The sequence below is a fragment of the Bubalus kerabau genome, chromosome 5, assembly GCF_029407905.1.
Source record: "Bubalus kerabau isolate K-KA32 ecotype Philippines breed swamp buffalo chromosome 5, PCC_UOA_SB_1v2, whole genome shotgun sequence".
Lineage (NCBI taxonomy): Eukaryota > Metazoa > Chordata > Mammalia > Artiodactyla > Bovidae > Bubalus > Bubalus kerabau.
The window spans coordinates 57,409,600-57,430,190 of NC_073628.1; the positions used below are offsets into that span (position 1 = coordinate 57,409,600).

The window sequence follows — 20,591 nt, forward strand, 5'->3', positions numbered from 1 at the left end:
CAGTCTCATTCATATCAGCTACAACATCACCTCTCAACACCTTTAATCCCTTACTGATACTACATAAACCACTAATGTCTGTCTCCCCTTTTAAACGTGAACTTCTTGAGGACAGAGGCTGTCTCTCCTTCACTTAGAACATCAGATTCAAGGAAGGTTTGATGAGTGAATGGATTTGGCCTCTGCAAAGGATTAGGGTGAGAAAGGGCAACAGAAGGGAGGATGTATGTGCCACTGGAGGTTTTAACCTATCAGACTTTTAATCCCACTGCCCTTAACAACAAAAGAAAATTCAGTTTTCTCCAAACTAAACAACTTTATTTTAGATTTAAGAGATTTGAAAGGGGAATTTCCTGGCAGCCCAGTGCTTAGGACTCAGTACTTTCACTGCAGTGGTCCAGGGCTCAATACTTGGTCAAGGAACTAAGACCTTGCGAGTCGCCTGGCACAGCCAAAAAATTATTTAGTACATTCTTCTCTTTTTGGCCATGCTGCATGGCATGTGGGATCTTACTTAGTTCCTTGATCTAGCCTCCTGCTTTGGCAAGGAAGACCACCAAGGTCCTTGGACCACCAAGGAAGTCCCATATTTTGTATCAATATATTTTTTTCTATCCTAGTTTTCAACACAGGAAAACTACAAACATGTTATGATACCACTGAAAGAACGGAGTCGTAACCGCTGGAGCAACTTTCAAATGCCAAAACCAACTTTTTAGTGTAAAATGAACATCAAAAACTCAAACTGGGAGGACAATACAAAATTTCTAATACAGACATTGTAAAGCAATGATCCTCCAATTAAAATAAATTAAATTTAAGAATTTCAAGACAGCATAAAAGTTAAAAACATGGATTTTAAAATTGGGTTTAAATCCTGGGTCTCCCAGTTATTTCCCCTCTTTGAACTTCAGTTTTCTCACCTGTAAGACAGAAATAACAACACCTGTCTCTCAAGGTTGCCATGAGTGCCAGGCACACAATTATCCAATAAATAGCAGCCATTATTTCTTGTAAGCACTAACCTGTTCCATCCAGAATACCACTGCAATCTTGAACCCACCTGATTACACAACACTCTTGAACTATTTATCTGAACAGCATGATTAAATCACTCCTCTTAAAAACATGGTGTCTGGTTCTAGTATTATTTAGGAAGATTGTGTTCAAGAGTTTGTTGTTCATTTCACTAAAATGCAACGTCAAAATATGTATTTTAACATTATTTCCAACTCTATGATAAAGTTTCCAGTTACCAATTAGGGCAGAGAAAGTAGCAATACTAGCTATTTTAAATCCACCATTCAAGTTCGATCAATTTCTGTCACTCAAATCAAATGGAGTTCCATCTAAACAAGTCTAAAAATTTACACTAGAAAACAGAACTGTAACCCAGTAAGGAAAACCAATGTTTAAAATAGAAACTATAGGAACACAAAAACTTCAATTATGTGCCTGCTCTTATTTTAAAAGCTGATATAATCACTATATTTAGATTCTAAAGGTAACTTGGTTACACATGAACCAATTCCTGGATGACCACCAGAGGGCTTTGTGATAAGTCCTCACTTTTGCATTGCTATAAAGTGCAAAAATGAAAGGTAAAGTTGGAAGCTAGACAAAGAACAAGAAAAGATCCATTTTTGGCACCAAATATGGCTAACTCAAGCAATAAGATTTTTTTTCTTCCTCTCTCTTGATCATCAACTTCCTTCTACTAAATAATGGTAAGTCTACCTCCCAAATTTCTTTCTTATAGCAGCAACCATCTAAGACCAAGTCAAAATTTTTGAATAACATTCTAAAGATCAAGTGAAGTCAAAGTCACTCAGCCGTGCCCGACTCTTTGCGACCCCACGGAATTCTTCAGGCCAGAATACTGGAGTGAGTAGCTGTTTCCTTCTCCAGGGAATCTTCCAAACCCAGGGGTTGAACCCAGGTCTCCCACATTGCAGGCGGACTGTTTACCAACTGAGCTATCAGGGAATGAACAGTACTTCAGAGATGAAAATTACCACAGCTTTGAGATGATCTCAACTAACCCTCTTAACCTTACAGATGAGAAAACAACTAAAACCACAAAATCTGATGCTAATCTGTCACCAACGTTCACACCAAATTCCAGGCAAGGAAGCAGAACTTTAAAACAGAAACACACATTTAATTGTTGACACCTAAGCTCTACACTACTTAAAGAGCACAAAATCATTTTCTCAAGGAAAACCAGAGGGAACTTATAAACAACTTACATTGTTTAGCTCATTCAAGCGGACTAGCCTTCCATTTGTAACCCTGAAGAAATCACACTGCTCTGGTCAATGCAGGGAAGAAGAAACACCTAGCTAATTTTCTAGAATCTAGTTTATCTGAGTTTTGAGAAACCCCAAACAGCTAACACAGCTCTTTTCACTAATCATGTAAGAGGTAAATATCTAGAACAATGTTTCTCAGCCTGTCAGCCACAACCCGTTATTGGGTCCTGAAGTCAATTTACTGAAGGATGCCTGCGAGTATGCTCAGTCACTTCAGTCGGGTCCAACTTTTTGCAACTCTGTTGACTGTAGCCTGCCAGACTCCTGTGTCCATGGGAGTCTCCAGACAAGAATACTAGAGTATTAGTATTAGTATTAGTAATACTAGGGTTGCCATGCCCTCCTCCAGGGGATCTCTCTGACCCAAGGATCAAACCCACAACTCCCGTGCCTCCTGCTTTGTACGCAGGTTCTTTACCCATTGAGCCACCTGGGAAGCCATTCAGTTAGTCAGTTCAGTAGCTCAGTCGTGTCTCTTTGCAACCCCAAGCACTGTAGCATGCCAGGCCTCCCTGTCCATCACCAATTCCTGGAGCTTGCTCAAATTTATGTTCATTGAGTTGGTGATGTCATCCAACCAACTCATCCTGTCGTCCCCTTCTCCTTCCACCTTCAGTCTCTCCCAGCATCAGGATCTTTTCCAATGAGTCAGTTCTTCACATCAGGTGGCCAAAGTATTGGAGCTTCAGCATCAGTCCTTCCAATGAACATTCAGGACTGATTTCCTTTAAGATTGACTGGTTGGATCTCCTTGCAGTCCAAGGGACTCTCAAGAGTCTTCTCCAATACCACAGTTCAAAAGCATTAATTCTTTTGTGCTCAGCTTTCTTTATAGTCCAACTCACATCCACACATGACTATCGGAAAAACCATAGCTTTGACTAAACGGACCTCTGTTGGCAAAGTAATGTCTCTGCTTTTTAATACGCTATCTAGGCTTGTCATAGCTTTTCTCCCAAGGAACAAATGTCTTAATTTCATGGCTGCAGTCACCATCTGCAGTGATTTTGGAGCCCAAGAAAATAAAGTCTGTCACTGTTTTCATTGTTTCCCCATCTATTTGCCATGAAGTGATGGGACAGGATGCCATGATCTTAGTTTTCTGAATGTTGAATTTTAAGCCAACTTTTTCACTCTCCTCTTTCATCAAGAGGCTCTTTAGTTCCTCCTTGCTTTCTGCCATAAGGCTGGTGTCATCTGCATATCTGAGATTATTGCTATTTCTCCCAACAATCTTGATTCCAGCTTGTGCTTCATCCAGTCCGGCACTTTGCATGATGTACTCCTTTCCCAATTTGGAACCAGTCCGTTGTTACAAAGTGAAGCCCTTACTGATGTGTAACTAGCATTTTATTTTTTTTGCCACACAGGTGGGGGATCTTAGTCTCCCCCACTAGGGGGTGAGAGCGCTGAGCCTTAACTACTGGACCGCCAGGGAATTCCCTATAACTAGCTCTTTAAAAGAAAAAGCAGCAAATAGAAAAGATCAGAGAAAATTGTGCCTAAATAACTGGCAAGTGCCTGAAGCTTGTTTCCGTGTTTGTATTCTTACGTGTAACAAAATTGCAATGTCAAACCTATTTCTTACAGGAACCTCATCAAAAATGTCTGGAGAGCCACTTTAGAATATACTGATTTACCAAGTAGTTTCACTTTTACAAGCAACAGTTATAATCTGTGGCCACGAAAGTGTAACATTTCTTCCTACTTTTAACTCATCTTTTCAAGAAAATCACTTTTTTAAGCTTACTACTACTACTAAGTCGCTTCAGTCGTGTCCGACTCTGTGCAACCCCATAGACAGCAGCCCACCAGGCTCCCCCGTCCCTGGGACTCTCCAGCCAAGAACACTGGAGTGGGTTGCCATTTCCTTAAGCACTCATAAAGCCTATCCAAGGTTAGTGGCCTGTGGGGGTCAGGGGGAAGGGTGATGTACCACCAGGTACTGGAATTACTGGACCTAACAGCTAACCCAATCTTACCCAAAACACGTTATCCTATTAACAGACGTACTGTAAGGGCTTGACTGAGAACCTTCATGATCTCCCATGGCTACTAATTCGAAGAAAACTCCATATTGGAAGTTTCCATTGCGGTGAGATCTGCCTCTAAAGTCCACTCACCAATTGTCTTGTCTAGCTCCTGGTATTACCATGGTCTAAATCTAAACTTTCTTCCACAGAGCAGCCCTTAAAATTGATGTGACAGTTTCCACTCTTTCCTTCAAGGCTAAATATGAAAGTTTCTGCTTATCAACAATCACTATCCACTCACCCCTTAAAACTTAGGACATTTTACCTCTATTTTTGTAACTCTCAAGATTATTCATGTGCCAAATTTTCTCAGGATGTAAGAAAATTAGTTCATAGAAGCTGAGATATGTAAATTCAATTCAGGGTAATTTCTCACAATTGCTTATCTTTGAGCTTCATGTTCCTTTTGGCTAAGAAATGTTGCTTTAACTGTATATCATTCTGCTTTTTACAATTAAATAGAATTCAAAACCAGTCACAAGAAACAAGAAAGCAAACAATTTTAAATAAAAATTAAAAAATCAAGAACGTTACAGGAAAGAGCTCTCAGTTCTTCAAATGGGAAAAGTAAATTTCTAACTTCTGTACGAGAATAAAGGCATTCTGAATGATGAGCCAGATACATATTAGTTAGTTATTACAATTCCCTTCTAAATCTTTTATCAACTTGCTACTATTTCAGTCCAGGTGAATAAATATGAACTGTTATATGGCACTCCTTATTCCCAAAATATATTCAGTTCCTCCATATAGGAAAACATTCCCAACCTAAGTTTAGTGCAAAAACTATGCAATTAGGAAGAGTAAACCTCAAGCAGGTGAGATTACAGGGGTCTCAGATGAGCACATTACCAAGTAGAGTCCTGTCTGCAGCAAAGTCTTAGAAACTTCAGTGGACTCTTCCAGTTGTCTCAACACAACTATCAGGGACAAATCTGTAGCCTAAGAAAGTCAGATTTACCGACTCATTATAATAAAGATGATGGAACATCAGAAGTGTGGAGCATCTAACCAAACAGGAAAACTGAAAAGGATTTGGGGAAGGGTACAATTTAGGTGAAATTTAAATGAATCAGTGTCTTGATGGGTTCAAAGCACAGTAGGACTGTGTGAAAAGGGGTCTTCATCAGGTTTAGACTGTGAAGTGGACCTTGGGTCCTATTTTTTGGCAAAGAAGTTAAGGTAGATGTGAATTTTGTGCCCAGGAAGCCCTTGTTTGAGGCTCTAAAGTTGTAAATCAAGGACAGTTCTCTGCATCAAAAGGACAGCTTTTCCTGACAAGTGTGATGTTTCACTCTAAATGATGCAATATCAAGCAGCAGAGTTTGACAGTCTGATTTAGAGAACTCAGTGGGAAAGCAGTAGTCAAAATATTATCATAAATTATTTATACTTATTATAAATTATTATAAATCTTTCCAGTTGTAGCTTCTGCGGAAGATAGTCCGTTATCCCAGTCCAATGAATAGATGGCTGGATTTTTACTTCTCAGTGGAGCTAAGTTTTAGTTTCTTAAAGAAATTCATGTTCTGGGTCATTTTATCTTGACAGATGAAATCTTCCTGAAGATCACCTTGCTTTGCAGGTAACTGTACAGGTGCACAGTTCAAAAGATACTAAGAAGCACCTGAAAATATAGCCAGTTGAGACACTCTTGGCAACCTAAAGTTTTTCAAACACCTCTATTCAGATACTAGTTATTTTAAAATATGGCAATGCAATTCTGTAACAATCAGTTCTTCCTAGAACCTAGATAGGAATATATTTTTTTGAGGCAAAACAAAGGGATGCCCCAGTTTGATCAAGTTGTCATGTGCTAGATAAAATGTTTTCTTTTACTGTCTACAACACTGCAGTCTCTATTTCTAGACTCAACAATCCAAGAAGCCACTTCATAATCCAGAATGATATGTTTATTTCCCTTTGCAGCTAAGAATTTAAAAAGGCAAACAGAAGTAACACTTCACAGGATACTCAACAACTTCATTAAGTTCAAGTGACTCAAGTTTGCAAACTCTATGTGACTGTGTATCATTAACTCTCAACTTGAGAGAGGCACCATTCACATGGACTGTAATGTGGATGTTAATTGGGTCGGTATCCCAGAGCTACACAGAACGGTGGCCTTGTTTTTTATATTTCTGGGGAAAACAGACCAAAAACATAAGTAAAACCAATCTCTCTTTATTCCAAATTACTTTCTCCTTATTAATGAGTTGTATTGCTAAATGATTTCAATCACTAAAACTCAACCACTTACCTTAATTTATAACTTTTGTCAAGTTAAATCAACTCCAATTTATTAATCTTAATTTCCTACTAATTGTAGTATACTAATGAGTTTTATAATTGGTGCTGAACCTTTTCAAATGCTATGGTCTTTCTCCCTTGTTTCTGGGACATATTCTACTTGATATTTTTAATACATACTAGATTCAGTTAGCTATGTTTGGCAGTCTTGCATCTATTTGCATACGTAAAATGAGCCCATTAATTTCCTGTGGTGTCCTATAGGTGGCTTTGGAATCCATTCACTTATTTTGGTCAGGGGAAAAATGCCCCTGACTTAGGAACCGTATTCACTTAAAGCCATGTTATTTTCTTCCCACAAAAGCCTCACACTTCAGTGCGTTTTCCTGTACATTCAAGTGTTCTTTTCCTTTAATGAACCTCTTCGCATGTTCTCTTATTCTTCCCCCCAAACTCTCCTTTTCTCCATTCACACCCTCCCCAGCTCACTCTAAAGTTGGTCTTGTCCACCAAAGTCCTGCTATGAACTAAACCCCTCCAAAGACGGCAAAGTGTGTTACTACCAGTAATACCCCGAGGCAGTGACTCACAGAAAAGACCACACTGGCTTTGGACTGGCCAGTTTCTATTGGAATTCCTGCTTCCTCTTAATGGTTAGGTCAACTGGGCCAATTATGTAATTATCTAAGTTTCAGCTATCTCACATACAAAATAGGGATAATATATATACTTTGCTTAAGGAGTTGTTTCAAGATTTTTATTTTTTCTAAAATTAAAGGTTGAGAAAGGGACTGCACTGTTAAAAGGTCCATTCTCTCATCTATGATTTGGAAATTCAAAAAGTTCTGAAAACCAAGTTTTTTCATAATGTATATGGTGGTAAACATATGAGGGGCAAACGAGAGGATTTTTAGAATTTTAGTGTGAAAATTCCTAGGTTTTAACAGCGATTAATGTGTTTCGTTATAGGAGCACTAACCCAAACTGGTGATGGTACATTATATATACAGTATAGGAACCCTGTTACTTCTTTTTTTTAAATCTTGTTACCTGCTTAAAACTTTTGAAAATACTGAACTCTCAAACACATATAGTCCTCCAATGGTTTCAAACTAAGGATTGTGGACCTGTAATACATTCGGTGTGTAATCAAATACAATACAAATCTGGAAGAGACTTAAATAAGACTCATGAAGCCTAAATCCACCTTTATTATTATTTCTACACCTTAGCTCCTTGACTTCAAAGTTATCACTTCCAACAGATGGTATTGGACTAAGCCGAAGTTCTTTCTAGTTGTTTTTTTTAAAAATGCTTTTAATTAAAACTTATCTCTGCAAGTTAAAGATTGAGTTGGGAAAAAACACAGATCGCTATTTAAAACATTTTGGCCATATATTTCCCCTCAACTATTTTCTATATAAATCTTAACCACCAGTGCATACAGAATGCACTCACCATTAGAGATGACTAGATAAAGGAGCATTTGCCCATCTTCATGCCAAACACTAGGAAGGAAAGATGGTACCACAGAACGCCAGTATTGTACTCAGAAAATCTCAGTTCAAATACTGGCTGTTTGATAGTTCTGTGACATTGAGTAACATACTATTGTAACTTATTTTGTCATCCGTTATTTTAAAAAATGTTCTATTACAGGGTGATAAGGATAACACAAGATAAAGTGAAATCCTCTAGTGGAGTACCTGATTCTGTATTTATACTTAGTAAATGTTTATTTGGTAATTTCTCTAAAATCAAACTTAAAACACTTTTTTTTGGCTGTGCCACACAGCTTGCAGGAGGATCTTAAGTCCCCCAAACAGGGATCAAACCTGGGCCATCGCAGTTAAAGCATCAAGTCCTAAGCACTAGACCACCAGGGAATTCCCAGCATTGTCTTATTATAGTTTTCACATTAAATATATATATGTTGGGAAATGTTGAGTATTTAAGTGTTGTTACAAAATTAACTCCTCCATTATTCAGGCTTTGCAAGTTATGTGAGATATTTTGAAAGGTAAAGTCTACAAAGTTTCTTTTTAGAGGAAAGTGACATGTAAGTAACAATGTACAGATTCAAGGTTAATAAAAGTCACACTTCTTTCACATGCACACACACACACCCTGGACATAGACAATAAGATGAGATACAAGGAACCAGGCTCATCTAAAACCACATTTATTAGTATATGACACTTTTAAGTATCTTCCTGTGTCTACCTGGGGGCTTTCCAGGTGACGCTAGTGGTAAAGAACCGGCTCACCAATGCAGCAGGAGACGTTAGAGATTCTGGTTTGATCCCTGGGTAGGGAAGATCCCCTGGAGAAGGGAATGGCTGCCTACTCCTGTATTCTTGCCTGGAGAATCCCTTGGACAGAGGAGCTTGGCCAGCTAGAGTCACAGTCGACTTAGCACAGTGTATACTTGGTATCAAAATCCAAACTACCTAAAATTTTCAGGTTTCTAAGTTTTTCCCTTTAACAGGCCGTTTTGAAACTAATTTCCCTGTAAGAGAGAATGTCTTTTTTTTTTTTTTAGTAAGAAATCCAGACACATTACAAACAAAATTCTCTTTAAAAATAAAGCAATTTGAAATCTTGGAAAAGCTGTTAATTCTCAACAAAAGTATAAACAAGACCAAAAATATTTTTATCTATCTGTAAGAGCCTATGCTTTCACATCTAAACTTTCAATGTTAAAGGTTGTTTGCAATCTCAAGTACTTAACAAAAAGAGGCATGATAACACTTACAAGATGAAGAAAGGAGAAATAGATTGATCTGAGTGACTTGGGAGTATTTTCAATAAGAGAGGATCTCTGGCAAATGCACCAAGCTGAATTTCAAAAAACCCACTTTCTAGTCTGGGCAAGTCACTACATCTCTGAGCTTTCTTTTTCATCTTTTACAAGTAGTAGCATTTTTAGTCCCTATCCCAAAGGATAAGAGTCATAAAAACAAAAGTTCAAAGTGTCATACAGTCAAGTAACATCAATTCTTATCTGGTAGAAGGTAGAGCGCATTTATGTGGAAAGGGGGAGGATGAGGGTAAGCAGGGCTGGAAATTGAGAAATCTAGGTTCTAGGCCCAATATTGGCATGTATTAGCGGATGACGCAAGGCACTTCACTTGTTCAGGTCCCCACATAAAGTCACTTGCAAGATGAATTTGCCTAAATTTCTTTCTGGCTCTAAGACTGTAATTTTATGCTATAAACTCGAATCCAAGGCCTAAAATATTTGAGCTGTCATTTATATGTGAATCATATACTATAAAAGGTGGAGAGAGCAATACAGCCTGAACAAAACTACTTAGATATGTGTAGTGCACACATCTATGGAAAATCCTGCAGTAGCTGATCAATTCCACTCATTTGGAAACTGGTGTCAAGCAGCCATTAGTACATTTCTAAATCTTCTTTAAATGCTTAGGTTAACATTAAAATAGAGTAAAAACGTAAACCAGAAAACCCTCAAAATTATATACAGGCCTAAGGACAGAAACATATCCCCAAAGAAGCTGCAGAGACACTTATCCAACACGTGCTTTTTTTGGTTTTTGGTTTGTTTTTAAACAAGATTGATCATTCTGATACCAGGTCAACATCTGTAATTTTTGGTTACATTCCCTCGAGTAAACAGATTCAATTACACCTTGAAATAAAAGCACTTCCCTAAGACAGAACTTTTTTTATTGCAAATTTAACAAACCACCAAACTCAAGTTTAATTATTTCTGCTTTATTATTGATCAAGAGTATGTAAAAGACTTAAAAGACAGTTACAAAGAGACTTCATCACTATATAATCAGAAACCAAGTTGCTTGAAATTAATAATTTGAAAGTGACTCAAAAAAGTCTACAATATATTTAACTTCATTCTTCAATTAGGGGCAAATAAACACTTAAAAAAATTACTTTTAACATACTAAGAAAAAAGTTGTGCACAAATCCCAATGCCTACAAAAAAACGCATTAGAACGTGCTTAATGTATTTATTCCCACCTGGTGATATTAAAAAAAAATCAAAGTTTTCAAGAGGTAAAAAATGTTCCTGTCCCAACATGTAAATCTGGGGGGCACAAAATCGGGCAGAGGAGTTAAGTTACAACAGTGAAAACTCATCAAAACCTAGTGAACTGCGGTTAGAAGGTAGAGAAAAACAAATCCATTTTCATCACGCAGTAATTTACTTCCAGAAGGCAGAAGATCCAATCCAGGTGAAACAAATCTTTATTATGATAATTGTCTTGTTTGTTCTGATCCTAAAGAAAATACTCTACGAAAATTGACCGGATACACCGGTTAATTATTATGCAAAAAAGTATGCATACTATAATTTGAAATATCGATTCAGACTCCGTGCCAAAATGCAGGCAGAACTCTTCCCGGCGGCGATGGTAAGGTATCAGAGATGTGGGTTGAAATTAAGCAGAAAGGCTGTCAGGTAGGTAGTGAGCACTCTCCTCACGCCCACCCGGAGCGCAGGAGTATGCAGTCCCAGCCCACCACCAGTTGGAGCGGATAGTCTAGTCTGGAGACAGAACGGTGTGCAACATTTAAAAACCTTTTCCGGGGTTCCAAACCCCCCTTTACAGCTTTAGGTCAAAATACTTCCGTTTCTCACAAAACTTGGAATGGAGAAGGGGGAAGAAACTGTTAAAATACCTAAAAACGAAACCTATTTATCCAGAAAACACTACGCCAAGTAGCCAATCCTTACATTGACAGCCTCAAGGACATTATGTTAAAAATAACATTTATTAGCAACAGCGTTCCTTCTTAAGGCCGCACCAGACTGGATTAAGCCACACCCCTCCATAAATGGCACATTCCATACAATAGCCTGGACGGCAGAGGGCGATTCCACCGGGCGCTGGGGAACGGCAAACTTGTTGCCAGTCTCAGAAGGAAGTCCAACGACTGCACGACCCTAGCCCGTTTATTATTAAAGTTACTCGGGGGGTAAAAAGATTACAAACACACCCGAACGTGTTCGGCCACGTGAGAGGAGAGCCGGGTAGCGGGAAGGACGAGCACTCGGGATTTGGGCTGTGCAAGTTGACCCGCACCTCCCTGAGCAGGGACGATTCCAAGGGAAGGGCATTTCTAGACGGGGGCCGGGAGCGAACTCGGGATGCGAGGTGCGGGGGGTTACCCCGTTCAGAAACCCCCCAGGCGGGGCAGAGGCCGCAGTCCGCGCCAGGGCCCAGCCCAGAACTCTTCCTCCGGCCGGAGGGGAAAAGAACGCGTCCCGCCCACGCCCGGCCCCGATCCGGGAGGCGGGGCCCTGCAGAGACCCCGGAGGACGGAGGCGGGGCCCCGCGGTAGCGCGGCCCCTCCCGCCCGGCAGGGAGCACCCCCGTCAGCCAGAGAGAACAGGCCGCCTCCCCCCACCCCCACGCGGGCCGCGAGGGGCAGGCGCTCCACGGCGTCTCTGCCCCAACCCCCAATGAGGCCGGGCCAAGCCACCAAGCCCGCGAGGCCGGCCCCGAGGAGGTGGGGCCTGCACGGGGGCGCCGACTTCACACCCCTCCCCCTCCGGCCCGCCCCAGTGCGGCGAGTGGGGGAGGCGGCAACGCGGCCCCGGGCCCTGCAGCGGCGCGGGGCGGGGAGGAGCCCGCGCTCGGGCGCGCGGCCGCCGCCCCCGCGCAGCCCCGCGCGCCAGCCAGGGCCCCCGCGCTCAGGGGCGCGCGCGGGGCCCGAAAGGGAGGAGGCCGCGCGCGGCGCGGAGAAGGCCGGCGCTGAGCCTCGGCCCCCCCCCCACCCCGCTCCCTCACCACTCACCCCAGCCCCCTCCAGCCCGTTCCAGGCCTCGGACTCCGCACTGACCTGACAGGCCGAGACATGTTCGCTGTCGAAACAGGACCGAGTCGAGGAGCCAAAGACCAGGACCCCCCCCACCCCGCGCGCTTGGCGCCCCACCCCCCCCAACTTCGGCCGAGGAGGCCGCTGCCGCCGAGCCCCGAGCTGCTGGCTTCTCAAACTCCGCCGCTCCCTGGTTCAGGGCCCCTTAACCAGACGAGCCCCCCGCTCCCCAGTCTCTTCAAAATGGATGAATCAAACCAGCCGAAAATGCGCCAAAGCCGCCGGACAACCGAGCCCACTAGGGCCTGTGGGCTCCGCCCCAGCACGACCGGTCATTGGCAGCTCCTGCCAGATGCGCGGAGCTCATTGGTTCGTTTGAATCATCACGTCCCCCAGGCTCCGCCCCGCCCGCGGAGAGGCCCCACCTCCTCCGTGAGGTCCTGTTTGTCAAGATTCTCTGAGAGCGCACGGCCGCAAAACAAAAATGGTCGCTGCTCGTCCCGCCCCCTGGTTGCCACTCCGTAGTTGCAGATTCGTCTTGGGTCGCGCCTTAGGACGACTGAGAAAAAAGATTTATGAAGGGCTCTGTGTTATTTAATGTTAGCTTAATGATACATCATTTCGCCTGTCTTGGTCATCTATAAACTCCACTGACAGCAAAACCTGTGGGCTAGGCAGCTGATTCGTCAGCAAGGGGCTGCTTCTGAATTGGAGGGAAACTTCACAGCTTCAAAAAATTTGACCTTAAACCCACAAGCCCCTTCGCCTTGCTTCACCGTTAGACCTCAGGAGCCCAGCAATTGCTGGAGCAGGGAGGCAGGCTCTCAGTCAAGGAATAACTTCACCACCAATTTCCATTCTCCATTCAGGACCTTAAGATCACTTCAGGGTCATTAACGTCCCAGTCGTGGACCTTAGGGGCCTAAAAATTAGGAGCAAGAGTGCTGGGCCAGAAGGTTTTTCTGTTTGAACCTCAGGTCCACCATTTAATAGGTGTATAGCTTTACCGCTCTGTGCCTCAGTTTTCTCATATGTAAAATGGGCAACAGTAGTACTGAATTCATAGAATTCTTAGGGTTAAACGAGTTGATATATTAAAAGGCTTTAGGACAGTCTCTGGAACAGTAAGCGGAATGTAAGTATTTGTTATTAGTAAATTCATATTCCTAATTCCTTGGTGGGGATGGGGGAGGGGGCGGGCTCAAGACTCAAGTCAAATAACTGAGGGTGACTCAGATCGTTCCATTTAAATCTATGAACATTTGTTGGAAGCATAGAACTCTCAGAAGTAGAGCTCAGGATCCCTATGGGAAAGGCCAAGACCATTGTAAAACAGACTTCAATCCCTGTCACAGGCAGCCTGTTAATAACCAACTGAAGCCACAGTCCATAAACAAACAAACCAAACCTTTACTATTGCCTCCTGAATGTCTCCCCTTGTAAACTCTGGCTTCCCTAAGGGAAAAGAATAGCACAGTCCACCAGTAAAGTGTTAAACAAGTTGTATTTTCTCTTCCATGTCACGCCACCCTTTCCCCCCTGAATGTTGTTGGTAGTTAAAAAAGAAAGCATACCATTAAGTACATTCACATCTCCAGAATATTTTCAACTAAACATTATACTTAAACACTAATCCCCATTCCCTCTCTCCTCAGCCCTGGTACCCACCATTCTTCTTCCGGTCTTCATGAATTTGACTACTGCAAGGAACCTCACATAAGTGGAATCATATAGTATTTATCCTTTTGTGATTGGTTTATTTCACTTAGCATAATGTCCCTCCAGGTTCAATCATGAAGCATGTATAAAAATTTTCTGCCTTTTAAAGACTGAATACTATGTCATTGTATGTATATACCACATTTTGTTTATCCATTCCTCTGTCAGTGGACACTTGGGTCACTTCCAGATTTTGGCTATGGTGAATAATTACTGCTATGAATGTAATATATAAATAGCTCTTCCAGTACCTGCTTTCAATTTTTGGGAGTATATACCCAGAAATGGAAATCCTAGCTCATACAGTAATTCTATTTGTGATTTTTTTGAGGAATCTCCATTCTATTTTCCATAGCAGGTGCACTATTTAACGTTCCCACCAACAGTGCACAAGGGTTCCAGTTTCTCCGTATCTTGCCAACACTTTTTTTGGTTTTATAATTTATTTACTTATGGCTGCGCTGGGTCTTCATTGCTGCACAGGCTTTTCTCTAGTTGCAGAGCAAGGGCTTCTCATTGTGATGGCTTCTCTTGTTGCAGAGCACGGGTTCTAGGGTATGTGGTTTCAGTGGTTGCAGCACATGGGCTTATTAGCTGTTGTTCCCTGGCTCTACAGTACAGGCTTAATAGTTGTGGCACACAGGCTAGTTGCTTCGCAGCATGTGGGCTCTTCCTGGATCAGGAATTGAATTCATGTCTCCTGCATTGACAGGTGGATTATTTACCACTGAGACACCAGGGAAACACTTGTTTTGGTGTTTTTTGATAGTAGTCATCTTTTTTTTTTTCTGGTGGTGGTCTTAGTGGATGTCCAAATGTGTTTTGACTAAGTATTGTCATCCATTATTGTCACAATACCAGTGCAGAGGCTGGCGTGGTGCAGTCACAGGTGACTTTCTTGGAAGCTCTTTTATTAGGTCAGATTGCTGTTATTTAGCAAATACCATTATTTGTTATTGTGAGATGAGGCAGAGGAATTCTTGTTATTCATTTATTAGGCAATGAAAGGAACTGACCAGTCTACATATCCAGGCAACTGGAAAGTTCAGAACAGGTCTTCTGGGCCTTGGCACTGTAGTTTACTTCCAGGCCTATGTACAGATGGCCACTGACGGCTATTCCTCTTCCAAAGTGAGGGTCATATCCTATCTCTCTCCTTAGCTTCAGCAAATAGCTTCTGTTTGCTTGTTTATTCACTCAGTATTTCTTTTTTTCCTCTTTTTTAAAACACTGGATATCCTTTTCATTTGTTCCAGGTACTGTTCTTTTTGTTCTTTTGGCTGCACTGTGTGGCACATGGGATCTTAGTTATCCAACCAGGAATCAAACCTGTTCCCCCTGCAGTGGAAGTGGGGAGTCTTCACCACTGGATCAGCAGGAAGTCCCTTCACTCAGTATTTCAACAAACACTGTCTCTCAGGAAGGAAGGAAGACTTAAACTTCTAGTTAACTTTTTAGTGAGTAAGTACAGAGTTATGCCTACAAGACCCCTAGAACTGTCTCCCTAGCTGTCAGGAGAATCTGAAATGCAACCTCCAAGGTCAGATCCCTCCAGTGCATCCCCACACAATCTCCCCTGGACACCTGTCTCAAGCACAGCCACTCTGTAGGAAACTGAAGAAAGACAATGATCATCTGACACGTTAGATCTTAGATGCACTGAAACTGTGAAAATGAAACAGGCACAGGAGACAGAAAAGACAGTTACTCTTTTTCCCAGGAAATGAGATTTAATGGCTTTGGGAACCCAGTGCTTAATTTCCCCTATGATTTTAGTTACATTTTGAGAATTAGCCTTTTCCTTCTCCCCTGCATAGGTTAAAGACAATAAGAGTGACAGTGTGGGGGCAGTGAGTCTGATGATTCTTTCCTACCCCTAACAAAGACCCAGTTCCTTCAAGGCTATGCTATAGTTTCTGGGAACTTTGTAAAAATTTTTGAGCACTTACTCCATGCCGGGCACTTCCAGTTCTGTGGCTGCGTGAAAATCAGCCAGCCAGGTTTAAAGACAGATACTGCTTCAACATAGTTTTGGAAGTTTTAGCCACAGCAATCAGAGAAGAAAAAGAAACAAAAGGAATCCAGGTTGGAAAAGAAATAAAACTCTCACTGTTTGCAGATGACATGATCCTCTACATAGAAAACCCTAAAGACTCTACCAGAAAATTACTAGAGCTAATCAGTGAATATAGTAAAGTTTCAGGATATAAAATTAACACACAGAAATCCGTTGCATTCCTACACACTAACAATGAGAAAATAGAGAAATTAAGGAAATAATTCCATTCACCATTGCAATGAAAAGAATAAAATACTTAGGAATAAATCTACCTAAAGAAACAAAAGACCTATATATAGAAAACTATAAAACACTGATGAAAGAAATCAAAGATGACACAAATAGATGGAGAAATATACCGTGTTCATGGATTGGAAGAATCAATATAGTGAAAATGAGTATACTACCCAAAGCAACCTATAGATTCAATGCAATCCCTATCAAGCTACCAATGGTGTTTTTCAGAGAATTAGAACAAATAATTTCACAATTTCTATGGAAATACAAAAAAAAAAAAAAAACTTGAATAGCCAAATCAATCTTGAGAAAGAAGAATGGACCTGGAGGAATCAACCTGCCTGACTTCAGGCTATACTACAAAGCAACAGTCATCAAGACAGTATGGTACTGGCACAAAGATAGAAACATAGATCAATGAAACAAAATAGGAAGCCCAGAGATAAATCCACACACCTATACCACTTTATCTTTGACAAAGAAGGCAAGAATATACAATGGAGAAAAGACAATCTCTTTAACAAGTGATGCTGGGAAAACTGCTCAACTACTTGTAAAAGAATGAAACTAGAACACCTTCTAACACCATACACAAAAATAAACTCAAAATGGATTAAAGATCTAAATGTAAGACCAGAAACTATAAAACTCCTAGAGGAAAACATAGGCAAAACACTCTCTGACGTAAATCATAGCAAGATCCTCTATGACCCACCTCCCAGAGTTATGGAAATAAAAGCAAAAATACACTGCTGCTGCTGCTGCTAAGTCGCTTCAGTCATGTCCAACTCTGTACGACCCCATAGACGGCAGCCCACCAGGCTCCCCTGTCCCTGGGATTCTCCAGGCAAGAATATTGGAGTGGGTTGCCATTTCCTCCTCCAATGCATGAAAGTGAAAGTGAAGTCACTCAGTCGTGTCCAATTCTTAGTGACCCCATGGACTGCAGCCCACCAGGCTCCTCCGTCCATGGGATTTTCCAGGCAAGAGTACTGGAGTAGGGTGCCATTGCCTTCTCTGAAAAATAAACTAATGGGACCTAATTAAACTTAAAAGCTTTTGCACAACAAAGGAAACTATAAGCAAGGTGAAAAAACAGCCTTCAGAATGGGAGAAAATAACAGCAAATGAAGCAACTGACAGTTAATCTCAAAAATATACAAGCAACTCCTGCAGTTCAATTCCAGAAATAAAAGCGACCCAATCAAAAAATGGGCCAAAGAACTAAACAGACATTTCTCCAAAGAAGACATACAGATGGCTAACAAACACATGAAAAGATGCTCAACATCACTCATTATCAGAGAAATGCAAATCAAAACCACAATGAGGTACCATTTCACACCGGTCAGAATGGCTGCTATCAAAAAGTCTACAAACAATAAATGCTGGAGAGGATGCAGAGAAAAAGGAACGCTTTTACACTGTTGGTGAGAATACAAACTAGTACAGCCACTATGGAGAACAGTGTGGAAATTCCTTAAAAAACTGGAAATAGAACTGCCGTATGACCCAGCAATCCCACTGCTGGGCATATACACCGAGGAAACCAGAATTGAAAGAGACACGTGTACCCCAATGTTCATCACAGCACTGTTTACAATAGCTAGGACATGGAAGCAACCTAGATGTCCATCTGCAGATGAATGGATAAGAAAGCTGTGGTACATTTACACAATGGAATATCACTCAGCTATTAAAAAGAATGCATTTGAATCAGTTCTAATGAGGTGGATGAAACTGGAGCCTGTTATACAGAGTGAAGTAAGTCGGAAAGAAAAACACCAGTACAGTATATTAATACATATATATGGAATTTAGAAAGATGGTAATGATGACCCTATATGCGAGACAGCAAAAGAGACACAGATGTAAAGAATAGACTTTTGGACTCTGTGGGAGAAGGCGAGGGTGGGATGATTTGAAAGAATAGCATTGAAACATGTATATTATCATATATGAAACAGATCACCAGTCCAGATTCGATGCACGAGACAGGGTGCTCAGGGCTGGTGCACTGGGATGACCCTGAGGGATGGGATGGGGAGGGAGGTGGGAAGGGAGGGCCAGGATGGGGAACACATGTATACCCATGGCTGATTCATGTGAATGTATGGCAAAACCCACCACAGTATTGTAAAGTAATTGGCCTCCAATTAAAAGAAAAAATTAAAAAAGAACCTATGTAAGGCTGTATGCTACACCAACCATAACAGAATGACAAATGTTCTTTCTTAAATACTCAATTAAAGATTCCACATTGTCCATTAAAAGAAAAATAAAGATAGACACTGCTTCTACTGTCTACAGGAGCTCAGAAAGGGACCTGTCTTTGAAGACCCTGCCAGGAAATTAAAGAAAGATTCTCCAGAGTTGTGTTTTCTTTTTCCTTCTTCTTCTTTTTAAAAATCTTTTACCTCCAACCTGCTGACTCTCTGTCCCATCACAACACTCATAAGAAAGGGTGAGATAGAGGAGCTGTGTATTTAGTAAGTCTTTTTGTAATCCCAGTGGCCAAAAACCTTCTTGGAGATAGGTTCATGGTTAAGAAGGATGCTTCCTTGCCTCAGGTCACAGCCAGAAAAAGAATGGGCCAAAGTCAATTTAAACTTTCTAATTCATTTTCTCAAGTGTACATTTCTTATCTTCTCAAGTGTATATTTCTTCTGCTCCAGACTTCCATCTTCCTTTCTATTCCTAAGAATGTTAAGAGCTGGGGCTTCCTTGGTGGCTAAATGGTAAAGAATCCACCTACCAGTGCAAGAGACATGGATTCAATCCCTGGTCTGGAAAAACCCCACATACCATGGAACAACTAAGCCTGTGCACCACTACTACTGAGCCTGTGCGCTAGAGCCTGGGAACCACACACTGCAGCTACTGAAACCCTTGCGCTCTAGAGCCACGTGCCTCAACAAGAGCAATGAAAAGCCCGCACACCACAAGGAAGAGCACCCCCCACTCACCGCAACTAGAGAAAAGCCCACAATGCAAGGAAGACTCAGAATAGCCAAAAATAAATAAATAAAAGAATGTTAAGAGCTAAGTTTAGGTGGGTTTCCGTTGCTAAGACAAATAGGATGTACAACTTGACATCAGATTGAAGGAAAAAACCCCAACACTAACACTTGCTGATTTGCTTAACAGCAGTAAAATCCACAGAAAACTTGCACTTGTAACATGAAAGATAACACAGCCTTATCCATCTAAACCACCAGCAAACACTGTTAAGTGAACATTGCTGAACGGGGAAGCCCCAAGGTATAACAAAAAGAGCACTGAACTTGTGATGAAGAATATTGGCCCTGAGCACTGCGGTCTACTACCTAGGTGATCTTCAGCAAATTTTAAATTCTTGTGCCTCTGCTTCTTCATCTGTAAAATGGGGATAATTATGTTGGTCCTTCCCTCCTTCACAAGATTGGTATAACAATAGCAACAAAAGGAGCTCCCTTGTGAAAGCAGGTTGAACACTATGAAGCACTGTAGGAGGTAGAATGGATTACACTGTCTTCACTGAAGAGAAAAAACCAAATCCAAGAGCTGGTTTATGCCTCCACTGGAACATAACAATCCTTGGGAGGAGAGTAAAGAAAGAGTGCCCACAGCTACACATGCATAAAAGGTGACAGAAGTGATGACAGTCATCTTTTACCTCCATGAATGTCCAAAGAGGTATGTCCATACTTTGACCACCTGATGTGAAGAGCCAACTCATTGGAAAAGACCTTGATGCTGGAAAAGATTGAAAGCAAAAGGAGGAGAGGGCGGGAGAGGATGAGACGCTTAGATAGTATCACCAACTCAATGGACATGAATTTGAGCAAACTCCTGGAGACAGTGGAGGACAGGGAAACCTGGCGTGCTGCAGTCCATGAGGTCGCAATGAGCTGGACATGACTTAGTGACTGAACAACAATAACATGTCCAAGGTGCTATCACTCATTCTCCACTATCTCCTAACCATTCCTAGGAGAAGTACTGTATTCTGACCACACCCAGTACAGACATGATTCTACCAACTGCTGCCAGCCTCTCTGCTTCCAATGAATTCCAGGATATTGGAGTTCCAGTCCAGTATCCTGACTGCCTAACAGACATTTCCACTTGAATACCCACAAGCTCAGTTCATCTATGGAGAAGGCAATGGCACCCCACTCTAGTACTCTTGCC

At 41.6% G+C, this 20,591-nt stretch overlaps 1 protein-coding gene and 1 long non-coding RNA gene across 3 annotated transcripts in view; one reads left to right on the top strand and one right to left on the bottom strand.

Annotated features, from left to right (window-relative positions):
- Window positions 1–12,533, bottom strand: part of NUCKS1 (nuclear casein kinase and cyclin dependent kinase substrate 1) — a 32,304-nt gene extending 19,771 nt beyond the window's left edge. For both annotated transcript variants that reach the window (XM_055581752.1, XM_055581751.1), the window contains exon 1: window positions 12,428–12,533. In XM_055581752.1, the coding sequence (XP_055437727.1) occupies window positions 12,428–12,444 (17 nt within the window). In that variant the 5' untranslated portion in view covers window positions 12,445–12,533. The remainder of the gene's footprint in view (window positions 1–12,427) is intronic.
- Window positions 12,534–12,803: 270 nt separating this feature from the next.
- Window positions 12,804–14,163, top strand: LOC129653888 (uncharacterized). The gene is made up of 2 exons (XR_008715253.1): window positions 12,804–13,538; window positions 14,059–14,163. It is a non-coding gene; the product is annotated as an uncharacterized LOC129653888 (long non-coding RNA).
- Window positions 14,164–20,591: the final 6,428 nt, after the last annotated feature.